Source organism: Cherax quadricarinatus, chromosome 65, assembly GCF_038502225.1.
Source record: "Cherax quadricarinatus isolate ZL_2023a chromosome 65, ASM3850222v1, whole genome shotgun sequence".
Lineage (NCBI taxonomy): Eukaryota > Metazoa > Arthropoda > Malacostraca > Decapoda > Parastacidae > Cherax > Cherax quadricarinatus.
Window position 1 is genome coordinate 24,135,856 of NC_091356.1, and position 17,935 is coordinate 24,153,790.

General features: G+C 38.8%; 1 protein-coding gene across 1 annotated transcript in view; it reads right to left on the minus strand.

Annotated features, from left to right (window-relative positions):
• LOC128700572 (transcription initiation protein SPT3 homolog) overlaps positions 1 to 17,935 on the minus strand; it is a 57,437-nt gene that overhangs the window by 13,413 nt on the left and 26,089 nt on the right. Inside the window, exon 6 of the mRNA XM_070098991.1 lies at positions 9,510 to 9,674. Within this exon, the coding sequence (XP_069955092.1) occupies positions 9,510 to 9,674 (165 nt within the window). The remainder of the gene's footprint in view (positions 1 to 9,509; positions 9,675 to 17,935) is intronic.

Consider the following 17,935-nt stretch of genomic DNA (forward strand, 5'->3'; position numbering starts at 1 on the left):
TAAATAATGTATATTAGAGCAGATTTCCTCTATTCTGTTAATTACAATATACAGTACACTACTGTATAAGCATTTAAAAATATACTGAAAATGTTATAAATGGTGCAAAAGTGACACTAAAACAATACCAAAAATGGTTAACACAAACCCACTACCATTATAGTATGCTCCTCACTTAGCAATAAATTTGTTTACCAATATGGTCTTCGGAAAGGAACTCCATCGTTAAGTGAGGAGAGGCTCTATTTCATTTATGGATTATTAGCCCAATTGTTATTGATTTATGGATTATTGCATTTATGGATTTAGAAAAGGCATAAGACAGGGTGAATAGGGGAGCAATGTGGCAGATGTTGCAAGTGTATGGAATAGGTAGTAAGTTACTAAATGCTGTAAGAAGTTTTTATGAGGATAGTGAGGCTCAGGTTAGGGTGAAGAGGAAAGATAGACTTAGCTAAGAGATCATTGAATTAGAGCAAAAACTTAGGATGTCATACCTCACAGAAGAACTACAAAGGGAACAAAAGGCCATACAGGATATTGCAAGAAACCCAAAGTATTTCTATTCCTACACAAAATCCAAGCTAAGAACTGCCTGTAGAATTGGACCACTACTGAGAGGAGACTCGTATACTGACGATGAACAGGAAATGAGTGAAATCCTAAAAGAACAGTATGAGTCAGTGTTCAGAAACCCACTAAATGACAGCAAGGTAGAAAATGCAGAAATATTTTTCACTCCAGAAGGCCACGCAAACCAACTAATTGACATTAGTACAAATCCCATAGTTTTTGAAAAAGAAATGGAAAACATGCCCACTCACTCAGCACCTGGACCAGATTCATGGAATGCTCTATTTATAAAGAAGTGCAAAGTACCACTAGTACGAGCCCTGAGTATTCTTTGGAGAAATACCAGAGGCCTTAAAGAGTGCAGACATAGCTGCTTTACATAAGGGAGATAGTAGAGCACTAGCTAAAAATTACAGACCAGTAGCCCTAACCTCTCACAACATAAAAATCTTCGAAAGAATGATGAGACAGCAGATTACAAATTTCATGGACCAGCACAACCAGCATAACTCGAACCAGCATGGTTTTAGAGCAGGACGATCATGCCTGTCACAGCTGCTGAACCATTATGACAGAATTACGGAGGCATTGGAAAACGACCAAAACGCAGATGTGATTTACACAGATTTTGCAAAGGTGTTTGACAAATGCGGTCATGGAGTGATAGTGCACAAAATGAAGGCCATGGGCATTATGGGGAACGTAGGGAGATGGATTTTCAGGTTCCTAACATACAGAACACAAAAAGTAGTAGTGAACAGGGCAAGATCCAGCATCAGCGAGGTCAAAAGCTCAGTGCCCCAAGGTACTGTCCTGGCACCTCTGCTGTTTCTCATCCTCATAGCAGACATAGACAAAAACACCCGGCACACTTTTGTATCATCATTTGCAGAGGACACTAAAATAAGCATAAATGTCACACTGGTAGAGGATGCTGAAAAAGTACAGGAAGACATAAACAGGGTTTTCCAGTGGGCAGTGGAGAACAACATGACATTCAATGGTGATAAGTTCCAGCTGCTTAGGTATGGAAAGAATGAAGAACTCAAAAGGAATACTATATACAAAACTCAAGAGGGTCACCAAATAGAACATAAGGAACACGTAAAAGACCTAGGAATAATTATGTCAGCGGACCTTTCTTTAAAGACCATAACAAGACAAAGATCATGACAGCCAGGAAGATGACGGGGTGGGTATTGAGAACTTTCAAAACAAGGGAAATAATGCTGATGGTGACATTCTTCAAATCACTAGTGCTCCCTCACTTAGAATATTGCTCAGTGCTGATGGTCCCCATTCAAAGCAGGAGAAATATCGGAGCTGGGACAAATACAGAGATCGTTTGTGGCTCACACTGAGCCTGTAAAGCACTTAAACTACTGGGAATGCCTGCAAGCCTTGAAAATGTATTCATTGGAGCGGGGAAGAGAGATACTTGATAATATATACCTGGAAAATACTCGAGGGCCTGGTCCCAAATCTGCACACTGGCATAACAACATACTGGAGTGAGAGATATGGGAGGAAGTGTAAAATAAACCCAGCGAGAAGCAGGGGTGCGGTGGGGACAATAAGGGAACACTGTATCAACATCCAGGGTCCCAGACTATTCAACATCTTACCAGAAGATATCAGAAACACGGCTGGAACAAGTGTAAAAGCCTTCAACAGGAAACTGGACAAGTATCTTCACCAGGTCCCAAGCTGTGATGGATATGTGGGGCAGTGGGCTTCCAGCAGCAACAGCCTGGTTGACCAGGCAAGCACCAGATGAGCCTGGCATTAACTCTCGAAACTCTCCAAGGGTATATCAAAGGTGTAGGAGAGAGGTAGATTACTTCCCAGTAGAACTAGGTCTTAGACAGGAATGTGTAATGTCACCATGGTTGTTTAGCATATTTAAAGATGGGGTTGTAAAAGAAGTAAATGCTAGGGTGTTGGGGAATCAAATACAAAATGGGAGTTGACACAGTTACTTTTTACTGATGATACTGTGCTTTTGGGAGAGTGTTATTGATAATTATAAATGTTTATTATTTTTTCAATCATTTGAGCATTTCATAACCAATTTCATAATACTGATGGATGCTGCAGAAATCTTTTCATTAACAGCTATACTTCAATGTTCTAATTTTGTTTGATGTCATTTGTACAGAGCTGATCAGAGTCATCAAAATAAGAACATCAAACTTTAAAAATTCTGGTATTTATTTGGATTAAATATGTTACTTTGTTTTACATGATGGTAGGATTGCTGGTGTCTTTTTTCTGTCTCATAAACATGCAAGATTTCAGGTACATCTTGCTACTTCTACTTACACTTAGGTCACACTACACATACATGTACAAGCATATATATACACACCCCTCTGGGTTTTCTGCTATTTTCTTTCTAGTTCTTGTTCTTGTTTATTTCCTCTTATCTCCATGGGAAAGTGGAACAGAATTCTTCCTCCGTAAGCCATGCGTGTTGTAAGAGGCAACTAAAATGCCAGGGGCAAGGGGCTAGTAACCCCTTCTCCTGTATATATTACTAAATGTAAAAGGAGAAACTTTCGTTTTTCCTTTTGGGACACTCTGCCTCGGTGGGATACGGCCGGTGTGTTGAAAGAAAGAAATATGTTACTTACACTAACATTATTTTTTGAGCTGATATCAATCATAACTTTTTTAATTCAGTAACAAGATCTAAAATTACTACTACACCATGAGCTTAGCTCACTCAGATAAACTGTGAGTGGTAAATTTGGGCCTAGATATGAGAGAATAGGTCGATGTGACGAGTGTGCATCATGTAAAAAAAAATCCTGCAGGACGCAGTGCACAATGAGGAAAAAAAACTTCACTCGTGTTTTTGCTTTAAAACAGCAACTTTGCAGTGTATTTTCATATGGTTTTTATTGTTGTATTCTCATTTCTTGATCTCATTTAATAGAATTTAAGATATATGACAGAAATAAAGATAATTTTGATTGGTTTGAGGAATGAAAATAGCTTGAAATTGAGCTCAAAATAGCGTAAATGTTTGATTTTTGCCGATATTCAAGAGTAAACAAATCACATCAATTGTCAATACACATCTCACTGGTGGGTCTAATATGCATTCACGAATGCACCGATAATAATGCAATTTATTACAATATTGCATAACAGTAAATCTTCTATCTTTTTTCTGAATAAAAATTTTATTTATTTATTTTATTATCACACTGGCCGATTCCCACCAAGGCAGGGTGGCCCGAAAAAGAAAAACTTTCACCATCATTCACTCCATCACTGTCTTGCCAGAAGGGTGCTTTACACTACAGTTTTTAAACTGCAACATTAACACCCCTCCTTCAGAGTGCAGGCACTGTACTTCCCATCTCCAGGACTCAAGTCCGGCCTGCCGGTTTCCCTGAATCCCTTCATAAATGTTACTTTGCTCACACTCCAACAGCACGTCAAGTATTAAAAACCATTTGTCTCCATTCACTCCTATCAAACACGCTCACGCATGCCTGCTGGAAGTCCAAGCCCCTCGCACACAAAACCTCCTTTACCCCCTCCCTCCAACCCTTCCTAGGCCGACCCCTACCCCGCCTTCCTTCCACTACAGACTGATACACTCTTGAAGTTATTCTGTTTCGCTCCATTCTCTCTACATGTCCGAACCACCTCAACAACCCTTCCTCAGCCCTCTGGACAACAGTTTTGGTAATCCCGCACCTCCTCCTAACTTCCAAACTACGAATTCTCTGCATTATATTCACACCACACATTGCCCTCAGACATGACATCTCCACTGCCTCCAGCCTTCTCCTCGCTGCAACATTCATCACCCATGCTTCACACCCATATAAGAGCGTTGGTAAAACTATACTCTCATACATTCCCCTCTTTGCCTCCAAGGACAAAGTTCTCTGTCTCCACAGACTCCTAAGTGCACCACTCACTCTTTTTCCCTCATCAATTCTATGATTCACCTCATCTTTCATAGACCCATCCGCTGACACGTCCACTCCCAAATATCTGAATACGTTCACCTCCTCCATACTCTCTCCCTCCAATCTGATATTCAATCTTTCATCACCTAATCTTTTTGTTATCCTCATAACCTTACTCTTTCCTGTATTCACCTTTAATTTTCTTCTTTTGCACACCCTACCAAATTCATCCACCAATCTCTGCAGCTTCTCTTCAGAATCTCCCAAGAGCACAGTGTCATCAGCAAAGAGCAGCTGTGACAACTCCCACCCTGTGTGTGATTCTTTATCTTTTAACTCCACGCCTCTTGCCAAGACCCTCGCATTTACTTCTCTTACAACCCCATCTATAAATATATTAAACAACCACGGTGACATCACACATCCTTGTCTAAGGCCTACTTTTACTGGGAAAAAATTTCCCTCTTTTCTACATACTCTAACTTGAGCCTCACTATCCTCGTAAAAACTCTTCACTGCTTTCAGTAACCTACCTCCTACACCATACACTTGCAACATCTGCCACATTGCCCCCCTATCCACCCTGTCATACGCCTTTTCCAAATCCATAAATGCCACAAAGACCTCTTTAGCCTTATCTAAATACTGTTCACTTATATGTTTCACTGTAAACACCTGGTCCACACACCCCCTACCTTTCCTAAAGCCTCCTTGTTCATCTGCTATCCTATTCTCCGTCTTACTCTTAATTCTTTCAATTATAACTCTACCATACACTTTACCAGGTACACTCAACAGACTTATCCCCCTATAATTTTTGCACTCTCTTTTATCCCCTTTGCCTTTATACAAAGGAACTATGCATGCTCTCTGCCAATCCCTAGGTACCTTACCCTCTTCCATACATTTATTAAATAATTGCACCAACCACTCCAAAACTATATCCCCACCTGCTTTTAACATTTCTATCTTTATCCCATCAATCCCGGCTGCCTTACCCCCTTTCATTTTACCTACTGCCTCACGAACTTCCCCCACACTCACAACTGGCTCTTCCTCACTCCTACAAGATGTTATTCCTCCTTGCCCTATACACGAAATCACAGCTTCCCTATCTTCATCAACATTTAACAATTCCTCAAAATATTCCCTCCATCTTCCCAATACCTCTAACTCTCCATTTAATAACTCTCCTCTCCTATTTTTAACTGACAAATCCATTTGTTCTCTAGGCTTCCTTAACTTGTTAATCTCACTCCAAAACTTTTTCTTATTTTCAACAAAATTTGTTGATAACAGCTCACCCACTCTCTCATTTGCTCTCTTTTTACATTGCTTCACCACTCTCTTAACCTCTCTCTTTTTCTCCATATACTCTTCCCTCCTTGCATCACTTCTACTTTGTAAAAACTTCTCATATGCTAACTTTTTCTCCCTTACTACTCTCTTTACATCATCATTCCACCAATCGCTCCTCTTCCCTCCTGCACCCACTTTCCTGTAACCACAAACTTCTGCTGAACACTCTAACACTACATTTTTAAACCTACCCCATTCCTCTTCGACCCCATTGTCTATGCTCTCATTAGCCCATCTATCCTCCAATAGCTGTTTATATCTTACCCTAACTGCCTCCTCTTTTAGTTTATAAACCTTCACCTCTCTCTTCCCTGATGCTTCTATTCTCCTTGTATCCCATCTACCTTTTACTCTCAGTGTAGCTACAACTAGAAAGTGATCTGATATATCTGTGGCCCCTCGATAAACATGTACATCCTGAAGTCTACTCAACAGTCTTTTATCTACTAATACATAATCCAACAAACTACTGTCATTTCGCCCTACATCATATCGTGTATACTTATTTATCCTCTTTTTCTTAAAATATGTATTACCTATAACTAAACCCCTTTCTATACAAAGTTCAATCAAAGGGCTCCCATTATCATTTACACCTGGCACCCCAAACTTACCTACCACACCCTCTCTAAAAGTTTCTCCTACTTTAGCATTCAGGTCCCCTACCACAATTACTCTCTCACTTGGTTCAAAGGCTCCTATACATTCACTTAACATCTCCCAAAATCTCTCTCTCTCCTCTGCATTCCTCTCTTCTCCAGGTGCATACACGCTTATTATGACCCACTTCTCGCATCCAACCTTTACTTTAATCCACATAATTCTCGAATTTACACATTCATATTCTCTTTTCTCCTTCCATAACTGATCATTTAACATTACTGCTACCCCTTCCTTTGCTCTAACTCTCTCAGATACTCCAGATTTAATCCCATTTATTTCCCCCCACTGAAACTCTCCTACCCCCTTCAGCTTTGTTTCGCTTAGAGCCAGGACATCCAACTTCTTTTCATTCATAACATCAGCAATCATCTGTTTCTTGTCATCCGCACTACATCCACGCACATTTAAACAACCCAGTTTTATAAAGTTTTTCTTCTTCTCTTTTTTAGTAAATGTATACAGGAGAAGGGGTTACTAGCCCATTGCTCCCGGCATTTTAGTCGCCTCATACGACACGCATGGCTTACGGAGGAAAGATTCCCATGGACAATAGAAGAAATAAAAAAGAACAAGAGCTATTTAGAATAAGGAGAAAAACCTAGATGTATGTATATATATATATGCATGTGCGTGTCTGTGAAGTGTGACCAAAGTGTAAGTAGGAGTAGCAAGATATCCCTGTTATCTAGCGTGTTTATGAGACAGAAAAAGAAAACCAGCAATCCTACCATCATGCAAAACCTGTGTAAAAACATGTGTAAAACCTGGAAACATAACTAATAAAGAGGAAATGTTATTTTAATGCCAGGAATGCCTGCACTGTTCAGGACCCTATTTTGAAATTGGAATATTTTGAAATTTGTGTGAAATTGGCCAAATTACTAATTTCTGATCACTTTATTGGATAGTTGAAACAGTTAATTGGGCAGTTTCTTGTGCTCAGTCGATAAAATGTAAAATGTACTAACAAAATAGCTAAGAATTAGATTGACTGGAACAATGTAATTGGCCTAAAATAGGATTTAAAGTGGGCAAAATCACCAGTGCATAATTATCAGTGATACAGCAAAATTCGCGAAAGCATAATTTTGTCAATTTTCCATCAAATTTCGTACTTTTTGTTTTATCTTGAAAAAAAAAAAAAAAAGATTTTCTTACCATTTCATAAGAAAAAAGAAAAAAAATTGAAAATTCCTGGACAGTTTTGACAATGAAAGGGTTAACAAAATAAAAGAGAATATGAAAGAGACCTGGGAAACCTATTTTGGTCTTACATACAGAAAACTGTGCTCTTTAACCCTTTGACTGTTTCAGGCCCCTTTCTGAAACTGTCATTCTATGTCGCTCAATTTTTGAAAAAAAAAAAAATTATTTTTTCTTATGAAATGATAGAGAATCTTTTCCCGATGGTAATGACACCAAAAGTTCGAAATTTGGTCGAAAACTCATGGAATTATGCTCCCGCGAAGTTAGCGGTCTCGGTGACATATGCGTATCGGCGATTTCGCCGACTTTGAGCCCTATTTTCAGCCAATTCCATTGCTCCAGTTGACCGAACTCATAGCTATTTCTTTAGAACTCCATTTTATATATCAGCTGAGTACAAGAAACCTCCCATTTACTAATTTGGACTACCCAATATGGTCAGAAATTGGCAATTTGGCCAATTTCACGCAAACTAAAAAAGATGCCAATTTCAAAATAGGGTCCAGAATAAACAAGGTAGACATTCGTGGCACTAAAATAACATATGCTCTGTTCATTAGTCACATCTCTAGGCCCCTCTTATATTATTATTGCTTTCTATTTTGATTTATTATTCATACCAAAAAATACAAAATTTACTGTTATGCAGACTACTGCATTATTGTAAAAATGGTATAAATAATATCAGTGCACTAGTGAAAGAATATTAGACTCCCCAGTTGACGTGTATTGGACGTGTGGTGTGATTTATTTACTCCTGAACATTGGTAAAAATCGAACATTTCCGCTACTTTGAGCTCAGTTTCAAGGTCGTTTTCATTGTCAAAGTAATGAAAATCATCTCTATTTCTGTAATATGTTTTCCATTTTATCACCTAAGACCATGAAAATGCGAATACAACGAAAAATACTATACGAAAATACACCTCAAAGTCGGCGCTTTATTCCAAAAAAACGATCAGAGTTTTTTTTTCTCATTACGCAATGTGTGCTGCAGGATTTTTTTTGTGGTGCACACTGACCACACAGACCCATTCTCTCACATGTGGGCCTACCAGCTTTCTCCCGCTTGATTTGAAGCCGCTAGAATTATTATTTTTTTTTTTTTTTCAACAAGTCGGCCGTCTTGTAAGACGTATTTATACGTCGAAAACAGTCAAAGGGTTAATTAAAAAAAAAGGATTTTTTCAAAATATTCAGAGTACTTGCAGTGAAAACGTAGATCTACATCTGGACAATTTAAGGGTTAGTCATTAGGATTAGTCTCCCTGAAATGCACAGGCATGCTAGTGGCTTGTGCTTAATAATATCTTATAACATGTAAATCTCACATTGTATACTATGCAAAGGAATAAATATTTGTGTCTGTATATATGGACTAAGGTTAACATGCAACTTCCTTATTACTTAGACAGAGACAACATAAAAAAAAATCCGTTGTTTAGAAAATATCTCATTACTTCTATGTGAAGTATTCTACAAGTTTCTACTACAATACATTACATACCTGATGTATAAACACACAACAATACATTACATTCCTGATGTATAAACACACAACAATACATTACATACCTGATGTATAAACACACAACAATACATTACATACCTGATGTATAAACACACAACAATACATTACATACCTGATGTATAAACACACAACAATACATTACATACCTGATGTATAAACACACAACAATACATTACATACCTGATGTATAAACACACAACAACACATTACATACCTGATGTATAAACACACAACAATACATTACATACCTGATGTATAAACACACAAGGATAATCTGGATTGAAAGCAGTTGGTGTTCTAAATCTTGTGAGGTCTGAATTATGCACGGTGCCATCTCTCTTAACTAATAAAGCCAGGTCCACTATTTGAGCAACACTCTCATAAGCCAACCGGTTGAGCATCTCCAATACCAGCTGTAATATGAGAAAAAACATGATAACACTATGAAGGCACTAATTAAATAATATCAAATTTTGTAAAACAGTGAATTACAAATATGTTACTATCATTTTACCATAAAAAGTTAATTGGGTTACATGAAACTTAAAGAATATATTTTCTTGTTTTTATTAATACATCAGTCTTTTCCCACCAAAGCAGTGACCCATAAATGGAGAAACACTTCCGTCATCACTTTCTGGAAATATATCTAACAAAATCACTGCTAATATTAGAAAAAAAGTAAAAATACATTTTATTTTGTTCGAGGGTGACCTTGCATTACTTTTGGAGTTCATAATTTATTTTTTTCTCAAAAATAGTCAAACAACATTTGATAGGGAGGAGAGGGAAACAATGTGAGTGGCCATGCAACATGTATACAACAAGTAATAGGTTATGAATTAACACTTTCACTGTTGAGACTCCTGAAATTAAGAGTGTTGACAGTGTCATGATTTAAAAAATAAATTATCTTCTGAAATGGTAGAAGGTAATGTCAGAAAACTAATAAGCACTTAAACAAACATTATCTAATACTTTCTGGTGACTTCAACATTAACCTTGTTCAAGCCGAGGACCCTCAAGTAACTGGTTTTATTAAAAGCACGTATAATTCCTTGCTCATACCAGCTATAACTAAATGAACAAGAATACCGAGATGAGTGCAGCTTCAACTGACAATAAGTGGACTAATATAACAGCTCCTCTCAGAGCAGGGATAATCATAGACAATAGTACTGATCACTACTCCACCATCCTCATAACCAATATATGTAAGCTACCACTCAAGCCTAGTATGATCTTGTTTTGTTTCCACGAGACATACACTATTAATGTTGGTAGAATTACCAACAGTATGTTAAGTAAAAGGACACAAGTGCAACTTGCGCAACATTTTTTTGTGGCACAATAAAAACAAAATGTCACATTAGCTGCACTTGTGTCCTTTTATCTAACATGATGAGACATCATTAAATAACTTCACTAGAGCAGTAAGGTAGACTGATTGGTACACATAGTTTACTGGCAACAAGGGGTATCAACAAATAGGTAAATATTTCTCTTCAAAAAACACCAAGCCTTTACAACAGACATTGTCCTATTAAAACTAAGCAGATCACGGCAAAAAGACTAAGTAACCCTTGGCTAACAAATAACATCCTCAGGTCCATTGATAAAAACATAACTATGAAAAAAATACAGACTAGGCATAATTAATAAAGAACAAACCAAAAGCTATACATCAATACTTTCCAAATAATAAGGAAGTCTAAACAACTGTATTATGCTATCATGAATAGTGAAAAAAAAAATAAAAAGATAATACGAAAACACAAAACACACACTCAAATCTCGGTTCTCAGAAATCGACCAAAACCAGAGACATTGTTCTACTCAAATCCAATAAGCCACTATCTAGCCCACTGAAACAGCCAATACATTAAATTATTTTTTCTCTACCATAGGATCAAGTCTAACTAGCAAAATACCAAATACCAATGCTCAAGCAAGTGACTACCTTTTTGGAAGTCTTCCAAATGCTCTCATCTGGCTCCTACTAATTTTGCAGAGGTCTTTGATAATAAACTCACTAAAAATTAAGTCAGAAAACTTAACAAGTACAGCACCACCACTGTTGTTCAAAAGAGTAGCTTCGATGCTGTCACTCATTATTGCAATACTAAGTGGAGACAAGTGGTTTTTATGACTTGACATGCTGTTGGAGTGTGAGCAAAGTAACATTTATGAAAATGTACAGAGAACCTTCACGGCACACATAACTGAGATAAAACACCTCAATTACTGGGAACAATTGATGTTCCTGAACCTGTACTCCCTGGAATGCAGGCAGGAGAGATACATGATTATGTACACCTGGAAAATCCTAGAGGGATTAGTACCGAACTTGCACATGAAAATTGCTCCCTACAAAAGCAAAAGACCTGGCAGGCGATGCAACATCCCCCCAATGAAAAGCAGGGGTGCCACTAGCACGTTAAGAGACAACACAATAAGTGTTAGGGGCCCAAGACTATTCAACTACCTCCCAGCATACATAAGGGGGATTACCGATAGACCCCTGGCTGTCTTCAAGCAGGCACTGGACAGGCACCTAAAGTCGGTACCTGACCAGCTGGACTGTGGTTCGTATGTTGGATTGTGTGCAGCCAGCAGTAACAGCCTGGTTGATCAGGCCTTGAGCCACCATGCGGCCTGGTCACAGACCGGGCCACAGGGGCATTGACCCCCGGAACTCTCTCCAGGTAAACTCTAAGTATGAAGGGATTCAGGGAAACTGGTCAGCCAGACCTGAGTCCTGGAGGTGGGAAGTACAGTGCCTGAAGGAAGGGCGGGGAAATTTGTAGTATTGAACAGTAGTATCAGTACCCCTCTGGCAAGACAGTGGTGGAGTGAGTGACTGTAAAAGTGTTTCTCCTTTTTCTGGGTCACCCTACCTCGTTGGGAGACAGCCAGTGTTTAAAAAAAAAAAAAGGCTTAAGATAGGAAGGGTTACCTCAATACACAAAGGAAGAAACCCAACCAACATAAATAACTACAGCCTATATCTAACTTACCACTGTTATCCAAAATTTTTGAAACATTAATCAGAGAGATTATATGTACTCTTTTCTAGTATTATTACTCAACCTACTCAGCCACTGCCAGTTTAGTTTCAAACCAAATAAAAGCACAAATGATGCAATTATAAAAATGCTAAATTTTATTTATGCAGCTCTTGAGAACAGTGAATATCAAATAGGTCTGTTTACAGACTTTAGGAAAGCATTCAGTACAGTAGACCACAACATAATGCACCTTAACCCCTTCAGGGTCCAAGGCCAAAATCTGAAGTGGTGCTCCAGTGTCCAAGAAATTTTGAAAAAAAAAAAAAATTATTTTTTCTTACAGAATTAAAGAGCATATTTTTGTGAAGGTAATAAGACAAAAAAAAAAAATTCTGATCAGTACTTACCGAGATACAGTGCCAAGAAGTTTGTCAAAAATGATGTGGTGGCGGCAACATCGACGAATTCCACATACGCGCATTACATTATTTTGCGGTTTTTGTTGTTTTTTCTTTTCTTTTCCAATTTTTTTCTATTTCTACTAACATTTGGGGCCTGAGAGACCAATACTGTATATAATGTATATATATAAACTCACTGTATTGAACACAATAACCGCACTAAAGTTATTATCATATTATTGTTTACCACTGTTGTTTATTACAATAAACATGCACAAATATTGTATAATACTAATGTTCTATCATATATTTACATATTTACAATCACTGGACATGGTTTTAGAACTGCTGGAGCTTGTGGAACTCCTTGAAACAAGGCACCATGCACAGAGGCACCTTACATTCCTCACACATAAACCGAGTGTCTTTGCGTCTTTGTTGCCGTCGTTTTGTTTGTGCACAGACGATGCATCTCTTCTGAGCAAATTTCTTCTGAGTTGAAGGAAGTTGTATTATGAAATGATCACCTTCCCTCCTCAAACGCTTGGGTATATCCTGAGGAATTCGAGGACCGTGTTGTATAGAAGGTGTTCTTACCTGGTACTTCATTATGAGTTGTCTGACAACAGACAAACAAAATTCACCATACGGTGGTCTGTTGCCAGTCTTTATTTGGTACATATTATATGCATTGAGCATTGAAATGTCCATGAGATGGAAGAAAAGTTTCATGTACCACTTGTAACTCTTATGAACACAGTCAACAAAACCAATCTGCATGTCACATTTGTCAACCAAGCGCATGTTTTGTGTATAATCAATCACTGTCACTGGTTTTCGAATACGTTCATTAGTCACTCGATCAACTTTGCCACTGTCTTGCATTTCATTACGGTGAATGGTTGTCAACAATGTGACATCTCCTTTGTCATGCCACCGTAATGCCATGATGTCATTGGCAGTAAACACCTGCACGTCAACACCACGAGCACCTGCGTTGAGCCTGGGCATATGTTTACGATTAGAACGCACTGTGCCACACACATCTGTCTTGTTCACTCGCATGAAATCACTGAGTAATGGGCCTGTGTACCAGTTATCGGTATATAATGTATGCCCCTTACCAAGATAAGGTGCCATCATGTTTCTCACTACGTCACCTGAGATACCCAATAACATCTTGGTATCTTTCAATGTTTTACTACCCGTGTATACAACAATATCCAACACCAGGCCACTGTCACAATCACAGAGTACAAACAGTTTTATACCAAAGCATTTCCACTTGCTTGGTATATACTGCTTGAATGACAGTCTACCTTTGAACAAAATCAAAGACTCGTCAATTACAAGATTCTTGAATGGATAAAAGTATATGCTGAACTTTTGTTTGAGATACATGAAAACATTTCTAATCTTGTATAACCTGTCACTTCTGTCAGGCCTGGTTTTGTCAGAGAAGTGCAACATACGTAAGAGTAAGATAAACCTGTTCACTGGTATGATTTCTCTGAAGACCGGGGTAGAAATTAGCCGATCTGTAGACCAGTATGCTTTTATATTATGCTTAGAGACGTGAGGCATAAGCATTATTGTTGCAAAAAGCAAATACATTTCTGCAACAGTCGTCTCTTTCCACCTATGTAGTCTTGACTGTGGTGATAAGATCATATTTGTCATGGTGTACTCAAAATACTTATTACTTTCCCTGACAATAATTTCCATCAATGGCTGGTCAAAGAATAATTCAAAGAATTCCAGTTCATTGGCCGTGGTTCCAAGGGGACAAGTAGGTAGAATTCCACTTTGAGAGTCATCAAAGTGGTGAGGCTTGGGAACAAAATTGGGATTTTGCTGCCAATCCCACATACGGTTTGCTGGTGGATACTGGACATCATAGGCTGGTTGTGCGGGTGGTTGTGGTTGTGGTGGGCTGGTGGCTGGCGCTCCGCTTTGTCCTTGAACTGACGAGTCAGCAGCATGGGTCCCAGCGTGGCCTGGTGAGTCACGCATGGCGGTGCCACTACCATCACCACTAACACCATCCACTGATGCCTGTGGTCTATCCATGCCAAGTGTAGCCACATCATCCTCACTATCACTACCTAAAACTGGTGTTGGGCCATGGGATGTACTCCAGGATGTACTCCAGGATGTACTCCGGGATGTACTCCATCCCCTGGGCACAGCATAGGGTACACTACCCGAGCGCATGCGGTGGCAAACATACCGACGCTTCACTGGTGAATATGATTCCTCACTATCACTACTCGAATGATCGTCGAGCGCAATAAAATCACAGTCCACGTCACTATCATCATCATTACTGAAGTCAGAGGCCAGGCCACGCGAAAATATTAGTTTTCTCTTGCGATGAGGAACAACCGACCGTGAGTCACGAGTGCCCACACCAGAGGTAGAAGGTTGAGGATCGTCAGGGTTTTCTGCACTATTATCGATATCCTGGTCATTCTTTTCGGTCACTAACTGATCAAAGCCGTAGAATTCGTCTTCATTTCCACTTCCATCAGTGTCAGAACTATCAGATAGGAAGAGGAGAGTCCCAATTTTCCGGGGAGTGAGAGCTGACTTGCGACGAGGCATGGTGAACAAGGGTAACTGAGCCGGCGTTCCCACAATGCTATGCGGGCGCCTAGATTTTTTGTTTATGGTGCACACCCACCACGCAGACCCGTTCTCTCACATGCAGGCCTATGAGCGTTTTTGCGCTAAATTTGACGGCGCTAGAATTTTGGCGTAGATCTACGGTTTGGACACTCAACGTGAAGCCGTAGATCTACGGGACGGACCCTGAAAGGGTTAAACGTGAACATTATGCTACAATTAAAATTCATGTGCTTGCATATATAAAGTTCTACCATAACAAGAAACATCAATAAGTCTCCATCAATGGCACAACTTTATCAATACAACCTATCAACACTGGGGTGTCCCATGACAACCCAATGTTCAGTTTGCAGATGATACAACTTGTGTCATCTCCCATCCAAATCTGAATTCTCTCAGTAACATTAAATGAGGAGCTCATAAAGATGTCAACCTGGATGACTACAAATAAACTCACTCTTAACATTGATAAGACCTTTTACATGATGTTTGGGAACAGAGCTACAAGTATCCATCTAAACATTATGATTAATGGTTCTCCCATTGCTAACAAAATGAAGGAAAATTCTTAGATCTATATTTTGACAGTTACTTGAAATTCAACAACCACATTTATCACAACAAAAAAATGTATCCAAATCAGTTGGCATCCTCTTTAAGATATACGTATTACTATGTACCTCAAACAGCACTACGTACTTACATAATATTGCTCTCTAATTTATCCCTACTTCACCTACGTTATCTGTGACTGGGGATCCACTACAACAAATCACCTATAGCCAATTAAAACTTAACAGAAAGTGGTAGTACAAATGATCACTCAGTCTAATGCCAGACAACACATTCCCCCACTCTTCAAAAGTCTAAACCTACTTAATATACATAAAATTCACTCATACTACTGTGTATACTACATATACAGGACAATCAGTTCTAATATCAGTCCTGCCATGAAACTCTTGACAGTTGCAACAGAACTCATAGGCATAATATTAGATACAAAAATCTTTATGATATTCTCCATGTCTGACTCAACCTGTGTAGAAACCCAATGTGCATAAAAGAACCTAAAATCTGAAACTCTCTGCCTGAAGATTCCAAAGTCTCTCTGTCTGCCAACCACTTCAAAGGTACTGTTAAAAAACACCTCATTCCATAATCTGATCCAGACAACAATTTATTATGCTGAACAATTCATGAAACCCAGTCTCTCATCCAATATTGTCCCTGTTCTTGCTCCAGCATTCCTTCAACTCAGGTACCAAGCTTCAACTTTAATGTATCACCAATTAAATTTCTTTACTGAATTACTGAATACCCCAATATAATACAAACTAAGTATTATTTTTCTCATGTACTAGGAATCATAATTTAGTTTTAAGGCTGCCCAAAATGTCTTGCGTAATAAGGGGCTTTCTATAAAGTACAAGGGGCCCCACTTTATGGCACTGTGCTTAAGTTAACAGTGCTTTTATTTACAGCACTTTGCTTTACACATTTCACTAATACAGTGGTTTTCAATTATACCCATTCTTCATTTATTCAGACTTCCTACAATAAATATATTCACCACTCACTATAAGCCAAAGACAAAAACATTTTAAAATAAGTGATGTATGTACTATACGTGCATTTTTAAGGCCTAGCTCTATTGCTCACTTAATACATTATAGTGTAAACATGTCATCAGGCTTTTTATGTGCATTTGAAAGTGAATAAATTTTTTTTCATTTTACAGTGATTTCTGCTTTACAGCAGTTGCCTGGAACATAACCTGCTGTATAAGTGGGGCCCTCCTGTACAGCAGTAGCCTGGAACATAACCTGCTGTATAAGCAGGACCCACCTGTACAGCAGTAGTCTGGAGCCTAACCTGCTGTATAAGCGAGACACTCCTGTACAGCTGTAGTCTGGAACCTAACCTGCTATATAAGAGAGGTCCTCCTGTACAGCAGTAGCCTGGAACCTACCCTGCTGTATAAGCAGGACCTGCCTGTACCCATCCACAGAAAAGTCACCAAAAAAATCAATCATTTCAGCCACTTCTCTTTTTCAGGCCACATCTATTCTGAAACCTAACCAAAATCTTTCACATTTCGGCAGTATGTCTTCCGTTCTATCTACTGGCACTAAGTAACAGCCAATAAAATCGTGAAAACCACTTAGGAAAAATCCCCCAATACAGTGGACCCTCGAATTTCATCTCCCTTTTCTGTGTGTAAAACTATAGTTTTTTTTTTTTTCAACAAGTCGGCCATCTCCCACCTAGACAGGGTGATCCAAAAAGAAAGAAAATCCCCAAAAAGAAAATATTTTCATCATCATTCAACACTTTCACCTCACTCATACATAATCACTGCTTTTGCAGTGGCGCCCAGATACAACAGTTTAGAAGCATATACAAAGATATATAACATATCCCTCCAAACTGCCAATATCCCAAAACCCTTCCTTTAACCCTTTGAGGGTCCGTGTTGTAGATCTACGGCTTTACGTTGAGGGTCCAAACCATAGATCTACGTCATGAGCACAGCTCACTCTGATAAGCTGTGAGCGGTAAATTTTGGCCTAGATATGAGAATGTAGTGTTAGAGTGTTCAGCAGAAGTTTGTGGTTACAGGAAAGTGGGTGCAGG